Source organism: Cygnus atratus, chromosome 3 (genome assembly GCF_013377495.2).
Source record: "Cygnus atratus isolate AKBS03 ecotype Queensland, Australia chromosome 3, CAtr_DNAZoo_HiC_assembly, whole genome shotgun sequence".
Lineage (NCBI taxonomy): Eukaryota > Metazoa > Chordata > Aves > Anseriformes > Anatidae > Cygnus > Cygnus atratus.
In genome coordinates, this window is record NC_066364.1 from 120,307,086 (window position 1) to 120,333,701 (window position 26,616).

Genomic DNA, 26,616 nt, shown 5'->3' on the forward strand with positions numbered 1-26,616 from the left:
TCTACAAATACCAGAGAATATGTTTTTGACTCTGCGCAGTGGGCAGTATTTTCTGGTCTATTATATTAGATTAATTATCATATGTATTGCAATAAGATTAATTATCATATGTATTGCAATAAATTATCCTCAAAGGAACTTACGATGGCTTTAAATTTAACCATCCCCACAGAAAACACTGATGGTTTCTTTGACTGGTGTTCTTTTCGAAAGGTACCATCTAGGTGTGGACTGACTATTGTAGGTTGACCATTTCTGTACATCCGTTGAGAACCCTGCAGAAGAATTCAGCCTGTGGGGATCTACTTCTGTTGCTATGAGCTTCTTTTATAATAGTTTTAATCTATCTAAAATCAACCTCCGTAAAGCCATGTTTTATCAGGTTCCACAAGCTTTTATAACAGTCTAGCAATAGAGTGGTCTCTTGTTTAAAAAGCATTCCTGATTAGGGCAGTTCTTCTTCTTTTCCCTTATCCCTGAAGCATACACAAAATTCTTTATTATGTGAGTATGGTCAGTGGGCAGAGTTAAGTTTTCTTACAAGCTGAAAGTATCCGTGATGGGATCTTCAATCAAGGTAAGATTTGAGGTGGGGGATTCCTGCAACGTTTGGGAGCAGCCTTGTCTCTCTGTAAATATACTTTAATAATGAAAGACCTTCAGAGAAACCCTGCATAGCTGGGAAAGGCAGAGGGGAGAGGAAGGCTTCCTCTGGCCTGTCAGGTTGGCTGTGGTGTTTCAAACCATCGGTTCTGCTAGGGAAACATTTCCACCACTTTCAGCTCTCTTGCCCTTGCTTGTAAAATGGCAGCCGCTGACTCGCACGCTGAGTAAGCCAGCTTTGTGTAGTAACAACTCAGCAGTTCATGACCGTATGTCAGGGGATGGCTTTTTTTAGCCACTCATATTAAACTGTGGAAGGTGCCAGCAAGTCATGTGGTCTTTAACAGCTTTGTCGCATTTGCTGAACAGTGACTTGTACAGATGGAGCAGTGGGAATGCAGAAAACATAAAGGAAGCAATTAACCAAGTAAATCTTTGGAAACAGCATATGTCAAAAATTTCAGAGTAGAGGTCCTTTTCCTTCCAGAAACCACTGTTTTAAATAAGAACAGTCCCTGGGCACATCTAGTGGAAGGCCGTAGGAGTTAAGTATCTTTGATGATGACCCATGCGAAAGGGGTGTGAGGACAGGTTAAATCTCACAAGGCTGAAATGATATTCAGGGAAGAAGGTCGGGTTGGACTGAGCCTGAGCTCCAGCCCTGCCCATTACAGGCCAAAGTAGATGAGATAAACTGTATAGCACAACTTGTATATATGCCTTTGATGACTTTCTCCCCCATGCTGAACTTTTAAATGTTAATTGGCAGTTTCCCACTCTTCGCAGACAGTGTAATGTTTCTAGTTGAATTCCATCAACCTGTCAGTGTTGTAATCAGTGACTCTGATGTGTTTTTCTGCAGCGCTTGCATCTTAGCGAAGATGTGGCTGGGGCAACTTTCATGGCAGCTGGCAGCTCTGCTCCTGAGTTGTTTACATCTGTCATAGGTAACTAACCTACTGCTTCTTGAAATCTCCTCTTTTCCCTCAGTGTTTTTCAGAGTTGAAATGGGATTGCTAAGCACCTATAATGTTTGTCATAATGCCTGACCCCTTTCCTCATGGACACTCATGGGATTAATTGTGGGAAATCCTCACTAGATGTAGAGGCTTTAAAAATGTACTGTTATTTCACAACAGAGCTACGCTGGAAGTAGTTCAATTTGACCAGTCAAACCAAGGTCAGAAATGCAGGCAGCTCACCTTAACTATCTATTAGCCTTCCCTTGCTGTAGCACTGCCAAACTGCAGAGCACTGATCTCTGCACGTGCAGCTTTCCTATTCACCTTCCTATGCTATCTGCTGCACCACCTCTACAGCTTAACGCCTTCAGCCTCCTGGGTTGGTCCCCAGGCAAACTCTCAGTGTCCTGAGATGCACATTCTCTGCCATCACCTCTGCTCTAGTTAGTTGTCTAACACTGCTTCCTTCAGGGAAAGCCACAGCAGGAGGAAGAGAGAATTTGAGACCCTTGTTCACAGAAACAGGTTGGTGAGATCATCACACTACCATTGCAGCACTCTGCTTATGGGAAGTGTGATCAAGAGATTCAGCAGTACTTGGGTGTGTGTAGCTTGAGGAGACTCGCGTGTTCCTTCAACAGCCTTGAGCTATGAGGGGACTTCAGTCAAGAGAGCTGCTATAAAATGATTCTATATGCATGCTACCAGGTGAAAGGTGAGTGTTCTTGCAGTATTATACACCCTCATCTCCAGTGGTAGGTAATCATTAGAACAATGGATGGGAGGTTAAGGTGGCCTCTCCATCACTGAGGAGAAGTGATTGAACTCTTCTGAGCTTAGACACTTTCTCTAGAAGATCCTTCTATTTCAGTCACATCTACCAGAGGCAGAGCACGAATTAATTCACACCAAGCTGCATACTCTGCAGAGAGAGGTGATCAAAGCCTCAAAACCTAGGAAGCTAAAATGGAAGCCTATGGAGTTGGGCTTGTATTACAGTTAAGGGCAGCACACTGGCAAGGTGAAAATAAAATCAGACTCCTTCAGGCAGTTTAGAGAAGCCCTAACAGTCTTGCTGTGGTGTAATCCACCAGATACTGAATGTCACTTGAGGTATGCCTACTTCTGGGTAACACATTTCTCAGAAAAGGGAAAAGTGTAGAAAAAAAATCTAAACTGCACTGGCCAGAAAAATACTGCTGGAAACTTAAAAGCAAGTGGTGAATTTAAACAGACTGACAACTAGCAGGAGATGGAGTGTTATTTTTAGGCTGACTTCCTAAGGAAAAAAGTTTGTGCAGTACCACAGTGCATGTGTCTGTCAGTTCATCTCCCTCACCATTAACCTCCTTGGCCAATTTTAACCAAATCTGACAGAAGAGCTCTGAAAGGAGCTTGTAACATAGCCCCATAACCTATTCTGACCAGCATCATTTTCAGCTTGCAAATAATAAGTGGCCAGACAGTTCTGATTCTGTTCTAGCTCATGCTCCTACTTCCCTTATTGTTGTAGTCAGTAGGGGTGGGGATATGGGGATATGGGGAAGAGCAGAGCACTGGTAAGGGGGCGTCTTACAGGAGATAGTTTCTTGTAGATTTGTGTCCTATAAGATGCTCTCATGGAGCTTACTGTCTTTTATAATGTGTATTGCCATAACATTGGTTTGCAAGACCAGGAGGTTGGTGACTTAGAAATGTCTAAGGTATTTGGTTTTCATTAGACAATACATCTGAATTCCCACATCAAGTTCTACCACCTTTATTCACCCTAGTACCTTTCTCTGCAAGTTGCCCTATTAAATATGAGTAAAAGTAACAGAACTGGTGCATGCCTTTATATTAAGTAATGGGGCAATTTTAGAGGAAAAACTCTGTACTTTCCAATTTACACAGCTTGCCTTGAACTTGTTTTTCAGGTGTTTTTATCACAAAAGGAGATGTAGGCGTTGGAACTATCGTGGGCTCTGCTGTATTTAACATTCTCTGTATTATTGGTGTGTGTGGGCTTTTTGCAGGACAGGTAAGAGACATTTAATAATTCCTAACAGTTATTGCATGCCTTGGCTCTACTGTGAAATCAGTTGCCAGGTTTGCAACCTTGCCACAAAGTTCTCTGGTTTTGTTCTTTTTCATAGGTCCTGTACTGTTCCTCTTGCATTTTTTGAAATGAAAGGCAGAATAGCAAATGTCAGCTCGGACATTTTAAGCTGCCCAAGATATGTGGGTGGTCAAAGGAATAAAGGATGGTTATTTAACAGATCCTCTTGCTAGCTATTGAAAGATGTGTTGTGATGTTTGTATCTGGTTCTTTTAGACCAAAGGAGCCAGAAAATGTGTGTGCCCCTGGCTGGTAAAAATGCAGTTTGAAGAACTGTGAAAGATGCCTCCAAAGGAATCATGACACTTCTGGAACATCATAAAAGATGCTGCCTTTTGTGTGAGAGATGTTGTTGGCAACTGACTTGACTTAGGAAATTATACAAGAAAGATTCAGTCTTTGCTTGTAGTTTAACTCTTATTTATGTCCTCAGATTCACAGGATGGTTTACATGGGAAGAGACCCCTGGAGGTCTCTGATCCAGAGCCCCTGACCACCCCCACCAGCCCCAACTCAAATCAGGGCTAATTTCAGAGTTGGATCTGGTTGTTCAGGGCCTTGTCCAGTCAGATTTTGAATAATACCAAGGATGCCAGAAATCCTACCTTACTAGCACTAAGGCTATCCACCCCTAGTATAATTTCTGTTTTCCAGTATGTCAAACTAATATGACGAGTTATTCATCTGAAATTAAAGTAATTAAGTTGTGAGATCTGAGCTGCTGTCTGATTTGCAGACATGATCGGCTGTATAATTAAATATCTAAATCTGCAGTCACCTTAACACTCGCCAACATGCCCAGTATTTCTATGATCTTGTAAAATGTTCTTTGAAATCTTATTGTACAGACTTTTTTTTGCAAAGAGGCTAGGCAGGATAACAGAATCAATAAAGAGCAAGAGGATAACTAGCTCTGGAAGAAAAGCCTCAAAGAAGGGGCCTCTATGACTTGGTCAAGAAAACAAGCAGAGAGCTTGGGCTTTCCTAGGAAATTTTGTAATCCAGTTTTATTTGCCTTAACCGTGAAGGTTTTTCAGGATGAAGATAAACATTTTCATTATGGGGAGGCTTGGGGAAGAATCCACAGAGGTACTTTTCAGCCACCTAGGCTCCCTGATTTGCATGGGAACATGCAGCTGAAAGCTACACACACTTGCTCAATATGTTAGTCGTTCTACTGTAACTCTTACTGTGAAAGCCTAATTGATTCAGGCTAGTTTTTAATTACCAAAGCTTTCCCAGCGCTTGAAGCTGTGTTCCCCAGAGGTGTTCTCCTGTAATCAGTAGGACTGTCTCTTCAGGTTGCTTTTCTCAATCAAATGAAGAAGATTAACTGTTTAGCACGATGACAGAGGAGCTAATTCTTCCAATTTTTGCTCTTCACAATATTAACTGCAAGTCCGAAACATGCTAAAAAATCTAGCTACAAATGACAGCTTTTAGTGGAAAAGGCTTGATGGAGTTTGGGGGTTGACAGAGAATGTCAGTCATCTTTGTCAGCGGGTGGGAGGTGTTTGTTTCTGGAGGGCACAACACAGCCAAAATGTTCTCGTAAATGCCTTCAGCCTTCCAGGCATGATATCTTTCAGAAGTTCAGAAAAGGATTGGCTGTCCTAATTACCCTAAGCACGGTCTGTGAGTCCTTTTTCAAGCAGAGAATTGAGATTTGGACTGATTTGTCCTGATTTTGTTTTTCCCTGGCTCCACTAGTGATGGTTGTGTGATTTCATCAGGTCATTTTGCTTGTTTGGTGCAGTTTAACCTGGAATGGATTCGTGAGAATTGGAATTATTTAAATCACTGTTTGGAATCATGATTTAAGTGAGCAAATAGGAAACCTCAGTTTAAATAATTCTGATACTCTAAACAAAACTCTGTTTTATTTTGTGATCTTCAGTTTTTCCACTCCCAACGCTTCATCAAACAGTCATTTGCTTTTATTGGTGTGATTCAGTGCATCTTTTGTTATTACTGAGAGGAATTTTTTATCGGTAATTTCTCTATACATGCTCTAACATAATTAATGGACCTGGATGCCAGATTTGAGTTGCCTTGTAACGACCAGGCGAGTCTGGAAGCAGGTTGTTGGTCTCAGCTGCTTTCTGTGCTCCAGCTCGGGCAGGGCAGGGTTTTCTCTTCAGAGCTCAAATCTGAGAAGTCAGCAGGCAGAGTCCTCTGTTTTTCAGGTGAGACCAGTGTGTCAATGGGCAGGGGTTTACGAGCCAGACTTTGCTGTCTTCTGAGCCTGCCCAGAGGCTCACAAAGACACAGTTTTCTGGGACTCCCATCATCCTGGAAAGCTGTGTTAAAGCACCTCTGCTCGAGGCTGGAATGCTTTCAGGTTTGTCAGGTGAAGTGAGATAAGTGGAGAATTAATCCCATGCTATGGCAGTTCCAATCCGATGGTGCTTAGGTGCCCTTCATATTCCTCAAAACCTGTCATTGGATGCTCTGCAGTCAGGTGGTGGTTGCTCAGAATTGCCAGGGCGGACAAGAAGGGCTGATGCTCCCCCCGTGTCTGGTTTACGGGTGGGTGGGATCCCACTGGCAGCAAGGGACAGTTTCAAGATGATCGCAGTGCTGATTTCTGCCCAGGGAACTGCACAGGGTAGGATGCAATCCTGCTGCTTTCCTGTATCGTCCACCAGCAGTGGCTGGAATGTGCCAGTGGGAGCGTTTGTGTGCTGATCAGGGCAATTTGCAACTGCAGTTGTGGAAGGGTGTTGGGACCTTCTAGGGGTCAGTACCTGACAGCACTCTGTTGGTTTGCTGGGTTGCTAGGAGATGCTGAAAGCCCAGGAGGTGCACAGAGAGCTGCGCATGCCACAGATCTCAGTAAGCCACAACACTGTGGCAGTGCTGCTTTGTCCCCACTCATGGTGTGTGGCTTGGAGCTGGGAGAAATATCTCTGTGCTGGATCCGGATTATAGGGTGACTGATGGGTGGCAGAGTGCTTGGGAGTGTGCAATGCCCATGGTCTGGAATACCCAGAGCTAAAGCTTGTAGGGGACATCTTTAGCGTTTCTGTAAACACTCTTTAATTTTGCAGAACTATTCAGTATCATAGGAAAGCCTATTTTTTTGACCAGTAAAAAAATGAATTCAAAAATATCTCTATCCAGGATATGTTTTATTTTTACATTAGTCTGTAGTCTGCATGTGCTATGTTGTACATGTTATTCTTTGGCTTAAGAAAATACTGGGTTTGGCTACATGCATCTTTTTGTAAAAAAAAATAAAAATGAAATGCGCAGCCCCAAAAAGTTGCTATGCATTTACTTGAACACCAACTCTGATTATTTTTCTAAGCCTTTAATGGCTAGTAAGTGCACGCTTCTCAGTAAATCAGAATAGACATCCCACTGCTGGAACTGGAGAGGAAAGTATGATGCCCACACCTCTGTATGACACTACACACCTAAAAACTGCATTAAAAGAGCATTATTAAGGTTGAAAGTCAAACACTGGAAAGTTATAAAATAGCAGCATTAAGGTTCCTTGCACAACCTTAATTTGCACCCCCCACCCCCACCCCCCCCCGCCATGTATGCATTATTATATGGTCTTTAATTACATGATTGCAGGCTGGTTTCTCCACAGGCTCCCTGCCTCCTTCAGTGCACAGAATGGACTTTGCTCACTTAATGAGCAGCTATTCATTTTTTTGTTTTCTCTTCATTGTTCAGTGTGTGCCCTTCTGCCTTATTTACCAGGCTCTATTCAAACCCTGTTCCAGAGGCAGAATTATTAATTTCCTCTTGAACTTATGCTGATCTCATCGCTATTGTATCCGAGCAGTTGATAAACAATTAATTTTCCCCAAACCTCTGTGAGATGAAGAGGTGTTTTAAAGATGGGGAAACAAAGCACAGAGAGATTAAAGACAAAAGAAAAATTTGTCATTTTAGGTGCCAATTAGAGTTGGCATGGGTCTGTTTTTCTTGCTGAACGTATAGCGTCCCGTGGCATTTCCTTTGCTCAAAGAGCAGCTCCCTCTGGCGCTGGATGCTGCTGCCATTGCTCCTGCTGCTCCAGCTCAGCATTGCTCAAGAGTTTCCTTGCTCGGCTGAGCGTGGTGGCAGTGGCTGCTCATAGCCCAGCTCTCCCAGTGAGCTTTCAGCTACTTTAGTAGTGTGAACCCCTTTTCTTCTCTGAGGTCCCAACATACGCTTTACTTTCTACAAGGGCACGCACTAAACACCTCAGTCATCATGAACCCAGGTTTCATCTCTAGGACCATTATTGGCTGAATTAGCAAGTGACTTAAGTACCTCATCATGTCACATTTAGTGCTTGGTTTCACTAGTATAATCATGTTCCTGCTAAGCAACCAGCCACTCCAGGTTTCTTTCTGTGCGATCTGCCTCTCTACTCCCCCTCTATCCATTTCTTGAGACTCAAGAGAAGAACTTTCTCCAGGTTCCCCCCCAGATCATTGATCCACCCTATACCTGTTTCTCAAGTGCCTGTCTTTCCCCCAAGTCCCACAGAGGTCTAGGTCTCTTCTCCTCTCCCCACTTCTCTTCCCTGTGGCCCTTTGGTCTGATTCCTCCCAGCTAACCTCATCCATCCTGGGGAGGCACCTTGGAAAGCACAGGCAGGAGCCTGCTTGAGAGCCAAGACAATCACATTTTCTGTTGGTTTCATCTCCTCCACCAGCTGGAGACTTGGTGTACCTCACAGGCAGTTCATGCTGAAGCCTGCGACACATCTTGCACAGCCCTTACTCTGCCTGCAAGCGGCATGTGGCCAGAGGACCACACGGCCCCTGCTTTGTAATTGCAGCAGAAAAAGAGCTTCCCCAAGAGGCTCCTAAAGCCTAGCGAAGAGCTTTCCTTACAGGATGAATCTCTGAAGTCCTTAAAGGGCCTGTAGCAAGGCTCCCTCATCCAGCACAGCGAGTCTAAAAGGGATGGACACCCTCTGCCCTGTGTCCACATGCTGTCCTTGCTCCAGGCCCCCAGCAGGTCTCAGGCTATGTCTCAGTCCAACACATGTGTATGTTGCTTTTGCTCTCTGCCTTCCAGGTAGGAGGCTTCCTGCTCCATGCTCAGAGCCTGCTGGAGATAGGTGGTAGGGGCTGTGGAGATCGTGGCCACCTGGGCTACAGGCACCTGCTCAGGCTTCACTCGTCCAACACCAAGCCTTGTGTCTTGTGCACTGCCCATGTGGGAAGAAGCTGCTGGGAGCCAATGCAGTGCAAAGGGAAAAAAGGAGGAGCAGGGAGAAGTGCTTCATGCTTAGCAGCTGGTCTAAAATAGCTTGGGAGCAGGCTGCCAGAGGCCCTCAGGCAAGGCAGTAATTAGAAAAGCTTCCGCTTCATTTCTTTATTTATGTATTTAATTTTGAAATTTTGAAGAATTTGTCAGCTTGGTAGCTAGAGCCCCAGTCCTGCAAGTAATTGCAGCCAAATTCATTTCTGCACAGTGATCTGCTTGCAGGATGGGTGTCTGAAAACCACACAACTTGTTTATACCGTCTGCTGTTACGCCTTGTTTTAGGGTTTCCAAATAACTGTGGTAGTGTTGTAAGTCTCCTGAAGAGCTGCTCTCATGCTAAAAAACAATTGATGTAGATGAAAATCAGCTTTAACGTACTGTTGTGCTCCTTTTTTCTTTGTGGCCCAGACAGAATGGACAGAGTTGAGATGGAACTTGGATTGGTTTGAATAATGTCAACAGACTGGGGAGATTAACCATGTGGCTGCCTTGCGCCAGCCCAGAGCTGAAATTTTGTGTTGCAAACTCTAGGGAAGTATTAATAAATGCAAGCAAAATTGCTTTAAGCAACCATGAAGACATTTCTGTTAGTGTTAAGTATTATAAACCCTCTTGTCTCCCTTGCTTGTCTTTAAGTAATACAGAAAATGTGAAAAAGTTTAAAATGTAGTACAAGAGTACAAGTCAGAGAGTAGTACCCATCACACCCTAAGAATTGGCTGGCTTCTTACTGATTTTGAAACTGAGGTGCTTCTAAATTCTAAATATTCGTGCCATGGTTTGCTACTAAAACATAGGAAAGTGTGCTTCAGTAGCCTGAAAGTGGGTTGATTTTCTCTTCCAATTAATGTTGATGACACTTTGCAGGTCACCAGTGAGGATTCTGGACTGCAGGGATTTTTCTGTCTCTTCTCACTGATAAGAGCAATGAAATCTCCCAAGGTCTTTATCCTTGGCACACAAGGACTAGTTTTCAAAAAGTGACAATTGATTCAAGCTGCCTCCATTTTTGGATGGCCAAATCAAAACTACATGTAAAGGCTGGATTTTCTAAACTAGCATGCACACTCTGAAAATCAGACTTTTACAGTATCTTAAACTGGGCCTCTGGAAGCTGAGAAACTAAACCTCTGATTCGTTTTGAAATCCCCAACCAAATCATACTTAGAGAGAAAGATAAAGTTTACCCATGTGGATGGCTGAGTGCAGCCTACCTGACTGTGACTGTGAGCCTTAGAAGCTTTTCTTTCTTTCTTCTTGAATCCTGTGGTAGTATTCTGATTCTGTCTTACATGCACATACACACATACACAGAGGAAGATTTGACTAATTTCATCTAGTCAGTAGGTGCAATTTTTAAGCTGTAGATGGTTTTAGTGTATGGAAATACTTTAAGATAAAATACTTTAAAACTGTCCTTGCTTCCCCAAATGCTAATGTGCTGCAGAACAGACGTCTCTATAGCTGTTTCTTCTGTTGTCAGTATACCTGGGATGCTAATCTTTCAATTGTACAGCTAAGTCACATATCCTAAACACCATCTGTTTGACTGTCGTGTCTGTTTTATTTGCTTTCCATTGGCAAAGAGAAGGTACAAGAAAGTGAGAGAATGCTGCAAGAGTTGCAATGCTATAAAATGCAGCCCTTCAAATAGAAGTTCATCAGTGCTTCGTGGTAGTGAGTGCTGCATAGCAGGGCAGAGATTCAGGCATGGAGGCTGCCGCCTGTGTTGTGACAGTTCACATTAGGATTTTTCCATGACTGCAAATCAACAGTACAGCCCTGGAGAGACATGGGGAGGTTGACCTTAGCCCAGGGTCCCATCCAAGCCACAGTCTCTCTGTCCTCTTTTCTCTCACTCTCATATTTATGCTTCACAAATTCTTCCATCTCCTTCCACTGCCTTCTCGTCATCCTTGGTGGCAAGGATGTGGGACTCTTGGAAGCAGGCAATGCTTGCTTAATTCAGTTCACATTCAAGCCAGTCCAAGCAGAGTTTGTTCAGTTTTAAAAATTCCTCCATCTACATTCTTCTTGCTTTTTGCAGCTCTGCTGCTCTATCCAGTCCTTCTCTGTCCTCATCCAACACTGTACTGCAGCCTCTTGCACAGAAGAGGATGAAGGATTAGGAGAGGTTAGTGAAAAGTGCAAAAGTGAAAGTGATACAGCCACATGAGTTGCAAGCATTAAGCAGTCATTTTTAATCTGCATAACTTGGATTTGTTAATCACCATCTAAATAGCTGTGTTTGGCAATTGAGTTCTAGTTTCCCTGTTTCACCCTTCCCTAGGTTGGGACTGGCTGTTCTGGTCGCGGTGTACCTCGATGCTGGGTTGTGCCAGAGACTTCTTGTGCTGGAAACAGTCTTTTTAGGGGCTTTTCTGGTTAATTCTTCAGTCAAGGGGTCTATTTGGTGGTCAGATGTCATTCCTCATGTATACTCCTATACTGGAGTTAAAAAAAAAAAAGGACTACTTTGGCAATCTGCTCTGCTTTCTTCTGCTTCAGTGGTATTTTACCTGAGAAGGTAGAATTCAGAAGTTTCTTCCTCTGTCCAAGTCATGGTAAGCCATTGTGTAAACTAAGAATGCCTCTCAAAATCATGAGCTGATATGCACTCAGCTTTATTTCAGGGTGTGTAAATATATCTAAGAAATCAATGTTACAAATAGTGAAGAGCTGAGTAGAGAAAACTATGAACAGAGGTTTAATAACCAGGTAAAACCCTTTTTATTGAAGAGGCTGGGACTTTCATAATCTATTTTTAAGCTATTTGTGTCATGCAGTTCACATGCATGCATCTTAATCTTTTAAGCTTTAATTTCTCAGACAACAAGTAATTCAGACTGGGGTCATTACTGACCTTTGGTTTTAAGATAGTATTCATGAGCTTTTTTTTCTTCTGGATTGCAGAGGAGTTTTGAGCAGTGGGAATTGGAATGTTTTTTGTTACTCTTCTTTGTTCAGTGACCAAAAACAGAAAACATGTTAGCTAGTGAAGCAGTAGTTTAAGGAGAACTTAGTGCCAACTGTTGGGTCTTGTATGCTGCTCTTGTAGCCCCGTACACTATGAAATTTTGTTCTGCCAGTGGTTTTTAGTGGCTGTAGGCCTGCTCTTTCACTGATATGTCTGTTGCAGACTTGAAAGCAAAGAAGGGACCCAATAACAAATCAAACAAGATCCACATTCCTAACAGGAACATAACAGGAACACACAGCTGTGGGAATGGCCATGTGTGCACGAAACCCCAAGCATCAGAAGAGCAGAGGGAAGAAGCTGGTAGAGTCCCTCCCTGTCCTGCAGAAAGTCAGGCCATCAATAAGCAGACTGCAGGCAGAACAAAAAGGAATTGCTGGGGTTTCAGAAGAGAGAGGCATCAGTTTCTATAGAGGTGCTGCCAAAGGGTCCTCACAGTTCAGAGGCTGCAGCCTTTCTGAACACCCTGGTAAAGCCCCTGCACACCCCAGAACAAAGAGGGTGTGCCCAGCAGCTGGGCCAGCAGCAGAAGTAAGCTGCTGCACAGCTCCTGGGCATGCCGCTGAACAGACTCCTCTGCCTCTCATGTACTTACTTGTATGTTACCCGTACTGCTCCCTGAAGGGGCAATCAGGGAGAATGCTGTAAATGCAGCAAAGTGCTCCTTTTCCCTGGGTTTTTCCTGCTGGGATGTTTGGCACTGGCAGATAGCAGACCAACTCTGAGTGATAAAGCTGATTAGATTCCTTTCCAGCTCCCCCTTTAACACAAACAGTGTTGCCTTGGGAATCAGGGACTTGTGGATTTAAAGCAAATTTGTAGCCATTGTCCAAGCTGATACTTCATACCCAGAAAACACTGAAAAAGGTCCTTTGTCCTGTGGGTCATGCCTTGTCTTTCATGATGCTGCATGCACATCAGTCTGTGCATGGTGAATGAGCTCTGTCAGAGGTATCTGTCACACCATGAGCCTTTTGGTCTCCTTTTGGAGAGGTCCGATAACTCTAAAAGCCTTTTGTTGTTCCAAAAGTCACTTTATTTCCCAGAACTATGCCAGCAGCCTGCATGAACTCAGTATTGCTGCAGTGGGTGCCAGTTCAGCAAAGTGTCTTAAAGCAGGGCGGCTTGCATCATTTCTCTGGAGAGAGGCAAGTAAGCCTAGACTTTATGGTGTCAGGGGCCTGGTTCCTGCGTCTAAGTTGAACGAGAAACTGCATGGTGAGGCCAGTGAGATTGGACCTGATGATGGTTTTTATTTTCTCGTAAGGTCCTTGTGTTGCAACTACACCTAGCAGCCGCAGTCATGGATTAAGACTCCTCTGTAGTGTGCATTTTGCAAATACAGAGCCAGAACATAGCTCTTGAGCTTGGAAACTGGTGACCAGAGTGTGCAGTGGGAGCTGACAGCAAGGGTTCAGGCGGGTAGACAGGAAATCACCCTCATCACAGAATTACACTCAGTAATAGGACAGAAGTAGAGGATGCAATCAGAAGAGTTGAAAATAGATTCCCTTCAGCACCAAAACAAACCAGTTCCTAATGGCCACTAAATACCATTGCCTCTTGAGGTCAAGTTTTCTCTGTCAAAATTCACACACAAATCAATACTGCAGACTTACCATTGATGCGGTTGTTTTACAGTCATTTCTACTGCAAAAGCAGGGGAAATCACAAAGTCTCTTTGTATGTCTAACAAGGGCTTGCCGGTGTGAAGAGCCTGGGCAGCGTCACCCTGAGTGCACCTTCCTGTACCACGTTGAGATCTGTCTTTGAGCCCTGCTGCTAATCCTCCACAGGATCTGTCTGCGGTCGGAGGCGTCTGTGAATGCAAGTCCTTGGGATCTGGCTGCCTTGGCTCTGCGGGAATCTGGCTGAAAAGACATGCTGGTTTGAACATCTCATGGATGATTTTGAGTACCAGCAGAGCAGGGAAATATTTTTGGCTTTGTCCTGAGGTTTGGATAGTGTCCGCTATTTCCATTCTGAGAATGTCACAGAGACGGATTGCTGCCACAGTAATGAAAATACTAAGAGCTGCTTAAAAAAGTAAATATTCTTGGGGAAATAATGAGAATAGATTTAGTTGGTCTGCAGTGTACGAACTGGGATCTGGAGTGATGGTTGAACTCTGCAGAGAATAGCTAACCAGCAGTAAAATTAGAGGCATGGTAAATGGAAGAAGCTTTTGTCCCAGTGGGCCCGGTAGATCAGAGCAGCTCAGCAATTACTGTCTTAGAGATATGTATTTTTAAGGCCTGGATTTTTTGGGGCCTGGCAATTGCTCATATTTTGTTTTGCTTAATTTCTGTGGGGAGGGGTAGGGTTGTTTACTATCAGTCAAAGCCCTGCGCAAGACCAAATGCTGCATCGCAGGACGTGGGTGTCCTTGCCAGGAGGTAGAGGTTATGATCAAGGGACTCAGCTGGATGTTCAGCGTGTCATGGGTGTTGGGATAGCTGTGATCTCTGCGTGTCAGCAGCAGGGAGACATCGTGGTGGAGTATGGAAATCTCTGCCTGCTGCCCAGGATTTGGTCCAGGACATGGTCATGTGCTGCGTATCCCCACACAGGGGCTGTCAGCTGCCTCCTGGTGTTCCCAGGAGGCTGCACAGGCGGCAGTGGCTGGCTGTGCGCAAAGCCGTCTAATGTTTCAGCCTCAGCTGTTGCAGGACAGCAGAGTGGTTTGATGCTACAAAGGGACGTGGGTGGGGTCAGGGATTTCTGCTGCACTGTCATGAGATGGGCCCTCGTGCATTTGCCTAGCGGTTTGGCAGTCAGTTTCACCTTCCTTCACCTGCAAAATGGGGCTGTCCAGCACAGCAACCTATGCCTTTCTTTACTGTGGTTTCTCATGCCTCTGTGGCTCTCTGACCCCAGCTCCTCGCAAAATACCCAGAGTTGTTTGGACCCTGCTCTCACTGATGTGTCCGTTCCCCCCAGGGACCTTAAAGTGGGAATAGGTGGCACTGACTCACAGGTTTGGGTCTGTTTGGTTCTGGCAGATGGTTGCCTGGGGGCGGCCAGGGGAAGCTTACACCCTGTGATCTCTACTGTGTTTGTTTTGCAGATAATGATTATAAGCTTCTGATTGACTTATTGCTCATTGCAGGTGGGATGTAATAACTCCCAAAATGAGGCAGGTTTTGTGAAAATTAACTCACAGGTCCTGATGGTCAGGCAGTTCCTCTCTTGTATGCTCTACTGGAAGACGGTAGTAATTATCTTATGAAGTTCTTTCCTGCCTTATATCTTCATTACAATTGCTGTAGGACTGATACATTTAAGAGCAAGAGAGAGAAAGCATGTGCAGAATATTAAACACACAGTTGCTATTTCCCATCTTATTTTGGCCATGACCTTTCAAAGAGCACACAGTCTGCCACCTTTGAATCACAGACGTAACCTTTAGTGCTCCCTTTGCTGATTTTCCTGGTGGCTGAACGCTGCCAGGTGCCTTTGGGCTGCCTTTGGGCAGGGGGTACCTGCTGCCACCCTCAGCTGCATCCTGGAGCAGGGCTGCCTCCAGAACGGAACGGAGCCAGCAGAGATGTCACTGTCCCATCTGGCAGGATTTGTCCTGTCCTGTAACAGGAGAGGTTGTGAGACTAGTTCATGGGACATTTTACTAGGCAGATGAGAGAGATGCTGTTGAGATGAAATTCCCTCAGAGAAGGTTCAAAATGTGCAAAAAGTATCCCCAAAAGGCCATTTGCAAAGGCCTTGTGGAGGGAGCGCTCGTGGCCAGAAGTCACAAGGCAGACTGCAGATGAAGACTGCTGCTGGGAAGATGCAACTGACATGACAGGAAAAACATCCTCCAAGGAGGTCCAGGAGCCACTGAGGTGGGAGGACACATGGGCAGCCCCTGAGGCCCCTGCTGCACCTGCACTGCTTCCTCTCTCTGGACTGTAGACTGGGTCAAAGTGCTAGCAGTAGCTGGGCAACTCTCTGAACCATAGTACCGCCTGGCCATGGGATTTTTAGCCCATGCCTCCTGGTTCCAGCACAACTCTGTGTTTTGCTGTGGGAATGATGCTGGTGAAGTTGAGGCCTCCGGTATTGTTTTGGCAGGCTAATGAACTGCTTGCCCAGGCAACCATAGCAAGTGGATGCTGGTAAGCTGCTTTACACTAGGGCAAAAAAAAGAGCTAATCAGAGAGAAAATCTATCAAAACAGAAATGCATGCCTAAAGGTGGGTGACAGTGAGAAATTAATGTGGTTCAACAACTCCATTAAGTGTGTGTCCGTGATGTTTGTGGATCCCCTGTTACTGCAGGATCTCAACCTTGTACATCCCACATGCGTTTGTTCTCCAGTGCTGCTGCTGGGTACAAAATGTTCCTTTATGCCCCCCTGTACAAAGAAGGGATAGTGCTTACTTAATTCATCCGAGCTTAAGCTATAGGGCTGGGAGCAGAATAAGGAATCGCTCCTACATTGCTTCATCCCAAGTGAATACCTCCCCCTCCAGACTGACACTGCTCTTCAGTATAACAGATGGAGGGGAGATATCTCCCAGGAAGTGCACAGAGGTTCTCCAGTGGCTTCTTGTTGAAAGTCATAGATGAATGTATAGCCTATTTTAATATAAAGATGAATATAAATAAGGCAGTGCCACTATCTCATTTTAATATGTGGTGCTTCATTGATGTCATGACCAGTGAGGGTGAACAGGCGGATGGCAGGATCCTTGTAATTACTTGAGCTGAGAAAGAAGTTCCTGAAATAATAAATTTGCAAAGTTAAAAGGCAGAGCCTATGCTTTGTCAAGGGAAGTTTAGCCCTGGGAGATGAAGCTTCCCCCAGGGCTGTCCCAGAAGGCAAGACCTGTGACAGATTCACCAGACAGTCAGTGATATTCAGCTTCTCAGAAGTCAGAATTTCCCAGGCCACTGTCAGGATAGGCAGAAATAAATATTTTTTGGTGTTTTTGTTGTTGTTGTTGTTTTTCCCTACAGATTGACAGGTGCCAGGGCAGCATGAAATCTGAGGGGTCTTTTTAACTTCTCCAGTTTGAGCTGCCATCTTATGAGGGGTGTTTCAGCATAGTGCTTCAGTCACAGGACAGGAGGGGGTGCCCCAAGGTCTGGACTGTCCTGAGCAGTCTGCTGTGGTCACCAGCAGAGCTGTCCCTGGAAGCATGAGCAGGCCCAGAGGTCGCCAGCCCACTCTGGTCTTGGACCAATTTCCAAATGCTCAGAGACCTTACTGCCATCACCCAACACATCCAGGAGCAGCTCTTCAGCTGCACATATACCCACACAGGGGCACATGAGCGAGACCAGGCACGAGCTCCAGCGTACGGTGCTCTGCTTGTGCTGGAGGAGGCTCATTGGTGTATCTGGTGAGGGAGGCTGGGTGCTGTCTGCATGGGGTGTATGTACCTGGGAGGATGGAAGAGCTCTGTCTCTAAGAGAGACATCATCTCGGTGGCAGATGGTGGCCTTGTCTAGTTGGTGCCAATCTCCGTGATGATGTATGGGCTTTGAGGAACTGCCCCAGAGGTTTGTTCCTGTCTGGAAAAGCTCCAAGATTTTAAATGCTACTGTTTGTAGGAACTGTAAGAATGTCTTTACTTCTGTCTCATTGATGTACATATCTCCATAACCACTATGCCTTTTGAGATTTGAATGAACCTAATGAGCGTTAATCTGTATTTAACCGAATAAAATGCAGCGAAACCTACTACTGTGGCATAATGACCACACGGACACCAGGGTAAGTTTAGGGATCAATAACTTCAACAACTTTATTGAGGACAGGCTCCCTTCTTGCACCATTAGCTCTACAAGCAGTACTTTCCCACTAGCTATTCATTGGCTAACAACTTTGCCCAGCAACAGCAGACATTTAGCAACTTCCATATCTGAACGGTTGGAGAACAAGCAGTTTGAGACAGCAAGGCGTCTCGTGGATCACCCATATTTTGTTCCTTCTAACTTGTTTACATTCCTCATGGCTTCATTGTCATGAGTCCAATGTTATCGCCAACCACGGAGCTTGTCAACCCCCATGGCGATACTCCCAAATACTACATTTTACCTGAGCATGGTGAAATAGATTTTCTTGTTATATCTACCCAGAACTGACACAAATGACATATGATGGCTCGTAACTAGAATTTTGTAAATGTAACACAGTCCAGTCATTAACATAAATGTCTGGCATACAAGGATCTGTCTGAAGACTGATTAGGCAGGTTTTGCTGTGTCTAGTCAAGTCATTTCCCTCTCTCACAACTACCTAGTGGAGAAATTGTTGGTTGTTTCATGGAGGATATTTTAATTTTCTGCTTGGCATGGCTGAGCAGCTGTGATTTCAGGATGATGTGCTGGATTTGCATAAGGCCATTCAGACCCAAAAATGATGTTTATTACTAGTTCATCTGCCGTTTATATTCATGTAGAGAAAGTAAAATTAAACCTCAACTAATATCACTATTGTTACCAATGCAATTAATGACACTGAAGCCCATTAATGGATGAGGATTTCACAGTGGACTGCAGCTAATTCTCTTCCAGAAATGACCCACTGGAATGATAATGTATACATCCAATAGCCTATACATATGATGTCTGTACATATTTGCAGTCTATACTGTGCTTATCTCCTCGGAGCATTGCACAGCAGGTGACATCAAAAATGTGCCCAGGTACCTCCCCTTGCTGCAGGTCAGCTTGCAGTGTCTGTGCCCAGGTGGAGCTCTCTCTAGAGCATGCTGCAATGCTGAATTGCAGCCATGAGTTCTCTGTCTTTTCACTCCCTTATCTGTCCTGCAGGAAACGGCAAGGTAGCAGCGCCCATGTTTGGCATCACATGCTTCCTCTCAGGCCTGTCATAGATAATGGGGAGGGCAGGCATATAGGCTTTGAAAGAGCCAACTGGATGGCCTCTGTTGCCAGGTCTTTCCTGGATGGGAAACGCAGTGAGAGGAGCCTCTGTTCTGTTAAGGGGAGGGAAGTAATTTGGAAGAGCAGAGGAGAAGGGTCAGTTTCATAGAGGGTGACTGGGGAAGCCCTGAGCTGGGGTATATTGCCACTGAGGCTCTGGGCACTCTGCACTAACTTAGGTGCCAAGCACAGCAGCTGTCAGTGTTCTGTCTTCAGTGATTTTTCTCCCTGGTTGGTTATCTCTGCGTGTGCGCTAAATGGAGGAAATTGCGTGTGCTGCATGGGGCTGCTAGTTCAGGAATTAAGAATCGCAGAAGTCAAACTGGAACCGATCAAATCATGATTTTTCTGCTCTCCAGCCCTTCAGAAAGGGAAGTAAACATTTGAGTAGTAAATGTCATACATGAGAGTGTGCAGGATGAGAGTTTAGCAATGAGAAACCCAGTTTCTAATACAGGATGTGTTTTACCCTTCAGAGTGGTACTGCAGCATGCAGGTGAGTGCACGCCATAGGTCCTTCTCTGTGCCTGGATCACGGGCAGTTGCTCTCATTGTAGCCTGAACAGAAGAGCTCTTCCTTTCTGCTCTGGAGATGCCACATTTAGTCCCCAATGTCGTAGTTAAGTGAAGGCTACCGGGCTCTTGTCTGGGATTTGAATTTCAGGTGCTTCCTTTGAATGGAGGAAATGTGCAACGTGACAGTCAGTGCTTTTCTACAGCTGGCTGTTGGTGCTCAGCTCCCAGAAGACCGGCTCTCCTCTGGCTTACAGTATTTCTGATTTAAAACTCTAAATCTCATCATGTTTTTACCCAAGCTGATTGCTTCCCTGATTTCCTTTCTGTCGTAGTCATGATCTGCTAAACTGTGAGTTAAGAGAGTTCCAGTGCATTAAGATTTACATGCAGTCCTTGGCTGCAGCAAGAATATATAGCACAACTGATGCGTTCAAGGTCTTGACAGTTATAATGAAACTACGAGATCCCTGTCAGCAGGCTGAAAGTGCTGCCATTTCTCTCAGTGCTAACTAATTAGCTCCTTTTACCCTGGGTGTGTGGTTACCCTATGCACACAGCTTCCCTATATCAGATTGTTCTTCCCCGTGATCAAATGGTTCAAAGGCTTCAGTTAAATGGCTCACCCTAAGGAGACCTGAGATTTAATTGCCCATATTTACTGCATCAGGGAGAGCTTCTAGGATGTCTGTGAAATGTGAGCAGTTTGTACAAGTGTCTTCACTCAAATCTGAATGATAGCTGCATTTAAGGGCCTGGGTGTTAATGCGTTCACTCAGGTGTCTGAGGAAAAATCCCTGGGAGAAAAATACAGACTACCTTCAAGACTATTGTAGAATGTCAAAGAACAGGAGAGATTCTAGCTTAACTCATGGTAACTGCAACATCTTGCTTTTAGTGGTATGCTCTGCTGCATGGTGACACCCCTTATACCCAAGGGAGTGTTTAATTAGATAAATAGCTACGGTTACCAGCAAACCTGCTCATTCGGGATTTACTGTCCCATATTCATTTGTTTCAGAAATGTTAAAACTTCTATTATGCACAGCTTAAGTTTGTAGCTATCAAAGCTCCACCAGCATCTGTGCTCTGAAAGGCACACAGGACCTTAAATAGCATCGTAAAGCTGACTGGAATAATATCAAATCATTTCATAAACTCTCTTACAAAAATTACTCAATCAAAAGGAAGGAGTCCAACTATCCATAATGTTTAATTAAGGGCCTCTGAACAGAATTATGCACCTAACTCCAGTTTTCTACATTTGGAAATTTCCATGATAAATCATTGCCGTTCATCTATCCTTACATAAATAGATATTCATTGTCAGCTGGTATAAACGTAATCTGACTCAAGGACTTTAAAGGCCTGTTTTTTGTTGTTGTTGTCTTTTTTTTTTTTGTTGGTTGGTTGGTTTGGTTTGTGATTTTTGTGAGTAAGGGTTTCTTACTGTCAATGTTTCCATAAAGAGACTTTACTCTTCACATAAATTACACTTACTTTAAGTGTTAAGAGGTCACAGAGATTTTAAAGTGTAATGGTAGGTATCTTAAGTATTTATTTTGCTAGCAATCAGGAAAGTTCCACTACTATGAGTTGATAAGCAGAGAAATCTGGGAAACTACTTTTTGCAAGCACTCTGAAGTAGGATCTTTCTATAGATTGAAATGAGAATGAACTTGTTGTTTGTTTGGCTGATTTCATGCATGAACAAGACTGGAGGATGTTGTCAGAAAACTCATTTTTACATTTAGAGATCAAACCAGAACAGTGTAATTTAGCCACCTCCCATCTGCCTCCTTGTGGTTTACACCTGGGAAGAATGTGACCGATGCTGTTTGAAATGCACTCTGGAAATGAAAAATAAAGATTTGAGGATAATTTTGTACTGAGAGTGGGGGACTTCCCAGCACTGCCAAAACTGTAATCAGAGTTTTGGCATATTGAAGACGTTACCACCACGTGACTGCTTTTCATTGGCCCTTTCAAATGCCGGTAACGAAGTTAAAGGCTAACTGACTCGCTGGTGTTATGTCCTCTAATACCTGAATTCCAGTCTCGTTCAGCTTACAATGAGAGTTCTTCCTCATTTCTTTGATTCTTTGAGTTCTTCCTCATTTCTTTGATTCTGAAAGGTGTCAAATGAAATGAACTGCACAGCAATCCTGTTTTATCCTCTGTTGCCTATAAATCACTTGGATTTTGTTCTTAAGGTGCTGATTTGCTGGACGATTGAGTATTTGTCCCAAATACTGTGCAAACGTGCAGAACTGCAGTGATGTCCGTGACCAGCAGGCAAAGCCATGGCTCTGCAGAGGCTCAGGCTAGCGCTGTGCTGGGGGTCTGGCTGCTCCATGCTGTCAGATAGCCATTCTGCAGCGCCACTTCTGTTCCTTCCCCTGAATGAGTTGGCGTGGGTTCAATTATTATTTTTCACAAGGACAAGCCCAGTGTAAAATCCAGCAGCCTGCAGTTTCCTGGAAACCCAGCACAGGAGGGTCCAGCAGCTGGACTCTTGGCGTGTGGGGTAGGGGTTTAGTGGGGAGTGCGCGCGCTGCTGGGCAGTGCCTGGGAGCTGCCCTGTGTACCGCACCGTCACGTACCTGGAGCTCTTGCTCAGCGTTTCAGGATGGTTTCCTCTCAAAGAAGGCAGGAATCCCAGGCTGGGGAAAATTAATAGAAACATGGTGGTGGGAGTGGAAAGAGTGGACATCCTGTCCTGTAGGCCTGGCTGGGCTATTCATCTCTTTGACCATTCTCAGCTGGGATGCTCACTGCTGGACGTCGGCACTGACACAGTGACACTGACACAGTGCTGACTTTCTTTGCCCTGCTGGTAGAGCCGAGCCCCTTCTGCTGCCTGAGCAGCAGCAGCAGCATGTGCAGCCTCCTCTGCGGCACAGTGCGCCAGCCCTTGTGGCAGCTCAGCCTGCAGGAACTGCTACTGCTGGCTCAGCAGTGGGAACTGCACTGGTGCAGGGCAGGGCTTTCAGGGGAGAAGGGTGTCTGTAGCCTCCTGGGCTCATGAGTATCTTTTCCGTCATCCATAAATATAGGGGATTTGATTCCCCTTTCCATTGGTTTGACACCACTTCTTTGATTTTGTGTGTCTGTGACCTTGCACTTTCTTCTCTTCAGGTTTGGCCATCCCACCCTAGCAGCTATTCCTCAAACAGTCTCAGAAAGCCAGTTCGTCTCATACCTGCGATCTCTTCACCGTGTCCCAGCATGCATGGGGACAGCTCACACCAAGTGACAGGCTTGACCTTGGCACTCGCTGTTGACGTGGCAGTTGTGCTGGTAAGAGCCTGGCTGACATCCTTTCTTTGCCTGTTTTCCCAGGTTGTTGCACTGTCGTCATGGAGTCTCCTGAGAGATTCAATCTACTATACACTGTCTGTTGTTGCACTCATTGTGGTAAGTTTTTGAAGGCAATTGTACATGTCATTCTTCTGTGGGAGCCCACATGTCTACTGTTGCCTGTAAAGGGAACCCACTAAGAAACTAAGCTCCAGGAGCCATGTGGTTTTCTTCTTATGGAAAAATGTACTTGTGGTCTCTCTCATTCTGTAGAAAATCATGGCCCAAGCGTAAGAGATGGAGAAATGTCCATAGAGGCTGCAGCAACAGCTGGGGGGAAGCGTGTCCCAGTCCTAGTACAGTGGTGGGCCGCAGAGCTGAAAACCCATGCTGCAGTCCCACTGAAGAAGATGTGTTGCTCTGTCCTCTGCAGACAGTGACCCTCACAACTTCCTTCTGGCTGTGCTGCAAGACATATCTAACTGACCTGTAAGGAGGCAGTGTTTGTGCCCAGAGGACAGAGATCCTCAACAACTACAAAACATTAATATGTAACTGGGGGCAAGGTCTTGTACAGTGCATGCTAACAGCAAATCCTGTAATGAAGGCTACAGTTCCAGTAACTCATAGTGCTACTCTGATTCCAGCTTCCGCCAAGTTCAGTAAATACCCTGCAACTCTGAAAGTTGGGCTATACAATGAAAAATGCATGTACAAGACAGTGCCATGAGTTTAGCATTACCTTTGCAATAAATGCCAAAGTAGGAAGTGCAAAAATCGACTTTCTTGGTAACAGTTTCTACTTTTCTTTGTTGTTTATTTGTTTGGGCATTTAGTCTAGGGCCATACATTCCCTAAGAAAGAAAGTGATTTTGTGAAGTTAACTTCCTTATGTAAACAAGAAGGGAATTTTAGAGTCAGAAGATGGACACTTTGCATTTCTGAAGTTCATGCAATGTTTCCTAGTCACAGTTTCAACAGTGTGCTTTGTTTTGCCTTCACTCATCATGTATGTGTGCCATGTATGTATTCTGTAGGTACTAAGGCCTATATCTGTCTTTAATCTCAGAGGGCTTGCCTCAACCTGCTTGTACTTTTATTCTGCTCACTGCAAGGTCAGCCGTTTTGCACCCGATGAAAAGTAACTTGTCTTCAATCTAATGCATGCATCAATATGGTTGCTAGAATAAAAGCTACATAATTGTTAGTAATGGGCTGCAAAACAAAACACTTTTTTTTTTTTATTGCTTTGACAGCTTGGCAAGTAGCATTGTACCAAAAAGTGTTCCTAACCAATAAACTCAACCACACCTACTAATTGTAATAAATTACAGTGCACGAGCATAAAGACATCTAGCAGGTATTCTCTTAGTTTACTCCAAGGGAAGCACAGATGTGGGCAGCTACCTGGCATTTATTTAGCCTCTTGTTGTCTGTGTTGGGTGCATTATATAGTGAGTGCAGGTGAGTTAAAAATCTGTTGTTGAACCTGTCATTAGCTTTTAAGTTCTTAAAGCAGGGCAGATTTTTTTCTTTGTATCTGGTTCATCCTCGTGGCTGTCAGCTGCTTCAGGACACTGAGAACCATTCTTTATCATGTCCAGTGCGTCCCTGAAATTCTTAGCTACATATCCTACGTAATGAGTAAGTTATACTACTCATTGAACACCCATCTCTGTTATCCTTAAAACTTTTCTCCTATAGTTTATTTCGGTGTGAGGTGTTCTTCATAGTTACAAAACTGCAGAAATCCTTTTCTTATGGAACTGTACCCCATTATATCAGAGTACTGTTATTTTTTCTTAAGCCTCGGATTAGGTGCTTTTTTTCTTAAGCCTCGGATTTCTCTCCAGATGTGTGCTCACTCTTGTGCTCATCTTACACTGTGAGATTCAAAGTCCTTCATGCAGCCAGGACAGGACTGTGAAATTTGAGACTTGGAGGTATTGCCAGAACTCTTATTTAGATGTTAGAGCACTTCATGGCCAGCTGTGGCTTGGGAGATGCAGAATGGTCCCCACATCTCTTCACTGGTACTCAACAGAAGTCATTGCATGTGTCCTTTAAACACCTGTTAAAGAAAAACAGAGTAAAATGAGAGGAAGGGAAAACATTTTATATGGTTAAAGACTCGACTGACATACCACCCCTACTGTATGCAGTATTGTTCCCCAGTTGATGGCAAATGCGGATTTTTCCTTTCAGACTCTAAACACTGGTTCAGCTTAAGAATTTTTCTCTCTTCCCCGTTATTCACTCAAGGACCCCTGGCTTCACAGTAGCTCAGATCTTATATGTCCTTTCAAGGTAGAATCAAATTTAGGTGGCAGCACATTGTTATTCAAATACTGACTCTCCTGGCCCTGATGTCTCCACTAGGATACATGCTGCTGGCTCACAGCAGAGTGTAGCACAACTTTAGCTCATTTTTCTCATTTCATAGAATCATAGAACGGCTTGGGTTGGAAGGGACCTTAAAGATCGCCTAGTTCCAACCCCCTGCCACAGGCAGGGATGCCACCCACTATATCAGGTTGCCCAGGGCCTCTTCCAGCCTGGCCTTGAACACCTCCAGAGATGGGACATCCACAACTTCTCTGGCAGCCTGTTCCAGTGCCTCACCATCCTCTGAGTAAAGAATTTCTTCCTAACATCTAATCTAAATCTCCCCTCTTTTAGTTTAAAACCATTCCTCCTTTTCCTCTCGCTGTCTGCCCATGTAAAAAGTCACTATATTTTTAATCAGCTCCCATTAAGTACTGAAAGGCTGCAATGAGGTCTCCCCAGAGCCCTCTCTTCTCCAGGCAGAACAGCCCCAGCTCTCTCAGCCTTTCTTAATAGGAAAGGTGCCCCAGCCCTCCTGTCATCTTTCTGGCCCCTCCCCTGGACCCATTCTAACAGCCCCACATCCTTCTTGTGCTGGGGGCCCCAGACCTGGACGCAGTACTCCAGGAGGGGCCTCACAAGGGCAGAGCAGAGGGGCACAATCACCTCCCTTCACCTGCTGACCACTCCTCTTTTGATGCAGCCCAGGATGCAGTTGCCCTTCTGGGCTTCTAGTGCGCACTGCTGCCTCATGTCAAGCTTTTCGTCCACCAGAACCCCCAAGTCCTTCTCTGCAGGGCTGTTCTTAATGAACTCTTCTCCCATTCTGTCCTCACATCTCACATGAGGCTTACCAGTCTGTTGTTCCCTGGGTCCTCCTTTCTACCCTTTTTAAAAATGGGAGTGATGATTCCTTTTTTCCAGTCACCAGGGACTTTACCTGACTGCCAGGACTTTTCAAATATGATGGAGAGAGGCTTGGCAACTCAGTTCCCTCAAGACCCTGGGATGCATCTCATCAGGCCCCATAGACTTGTACCTGTTCAGTTTCATGAGGTGGTCTCAAACCTGCCCTTTGCTTACAGCGGCCATTCTCTGCAGTGGGACTTTGCTTACAGTCTAACACCTGTTAGACTTGTATGGGCCTTAAATTATAGGAGGCACTTAAATGCTTTTCTTTATAGGGATAATTTACTGTGCCAGGGCATTGAGACTTTGCTGCAGCCAAAATACAGTTGTCTTACGTGAGGAATGATACTGCTTGTAGAAGGTTGCTCACATATTATTTTCAACAGCAACTTGTGGTGCTCTAATACGAGTTGCACTCCATGGTTGTCTAAGCTAACCAGAAATACACCTGAGGGGAAATAAATACATCCCTGCCAACATTGAGATTCAATGGTTTAACATTCTGCTGGGTAAATCCATGTGAGTTTGTTTCCTTCCATTTCCACCAGCAAAGGAATTGCAGTGCTGCAGTAATAAATGGCAAAGCAGCAAACTCACCTGTTTGGTGCTCCATGCCAGTTGAAAAGAATGAGTGAACTCTAAATCACAGAGATTAGAAGTAGATAAACTCTGCTTATCACATCTACCTCATGATGAGTTAGCAGTATGATTTTTGTTATATTACAAAGTAGCCTTGTCTTCTTTTAGAGCTTGGCAAAACTGTTACTCCTTATTTCCCTTGAAAGGAAAAAGATCCCACTGTTTCTTAACTTGAAGGG

General features: G+C 44.6%; 1 protein-coding gene across 8 annotated transcripts in view; it reads left to right on the forward strand.

Moving 5' to 3' along the window:
• The window catches only part of LOC118257452 (sodium/potassium/calcium exchanger 3-like), a 310,704-nt gene that overhangs the window by 155,017 nt on the left and 129,071 nt on the right, over window positions 1-26,616 (forward strand). For all 8 annotated transcript variants that reach the window (XR_007708050.1, XM_050709803.1, XM_035565467.2 and 5 more), the window contains exons 5-7: window positions 1,466-1,550; window positions 3,482-3,585; window positions 22,607-22,681. Coding sequence is in view for 7 of the 8 variants with exons in the window: in XM_050709803.1 (XP_050565760.1) it covers window positions 1,466-1,550; window positions 3,482-3,585; window positions 22,607-22,681 (264 nt within the window). In the remaining variant the exon portion in view is untranslated. The remainder of the gene's footprint in view (window positions 1-1,465; window positions 1,551-3,481; window positions 3,586-22,606; window positions 22,682-26,616) is intronic.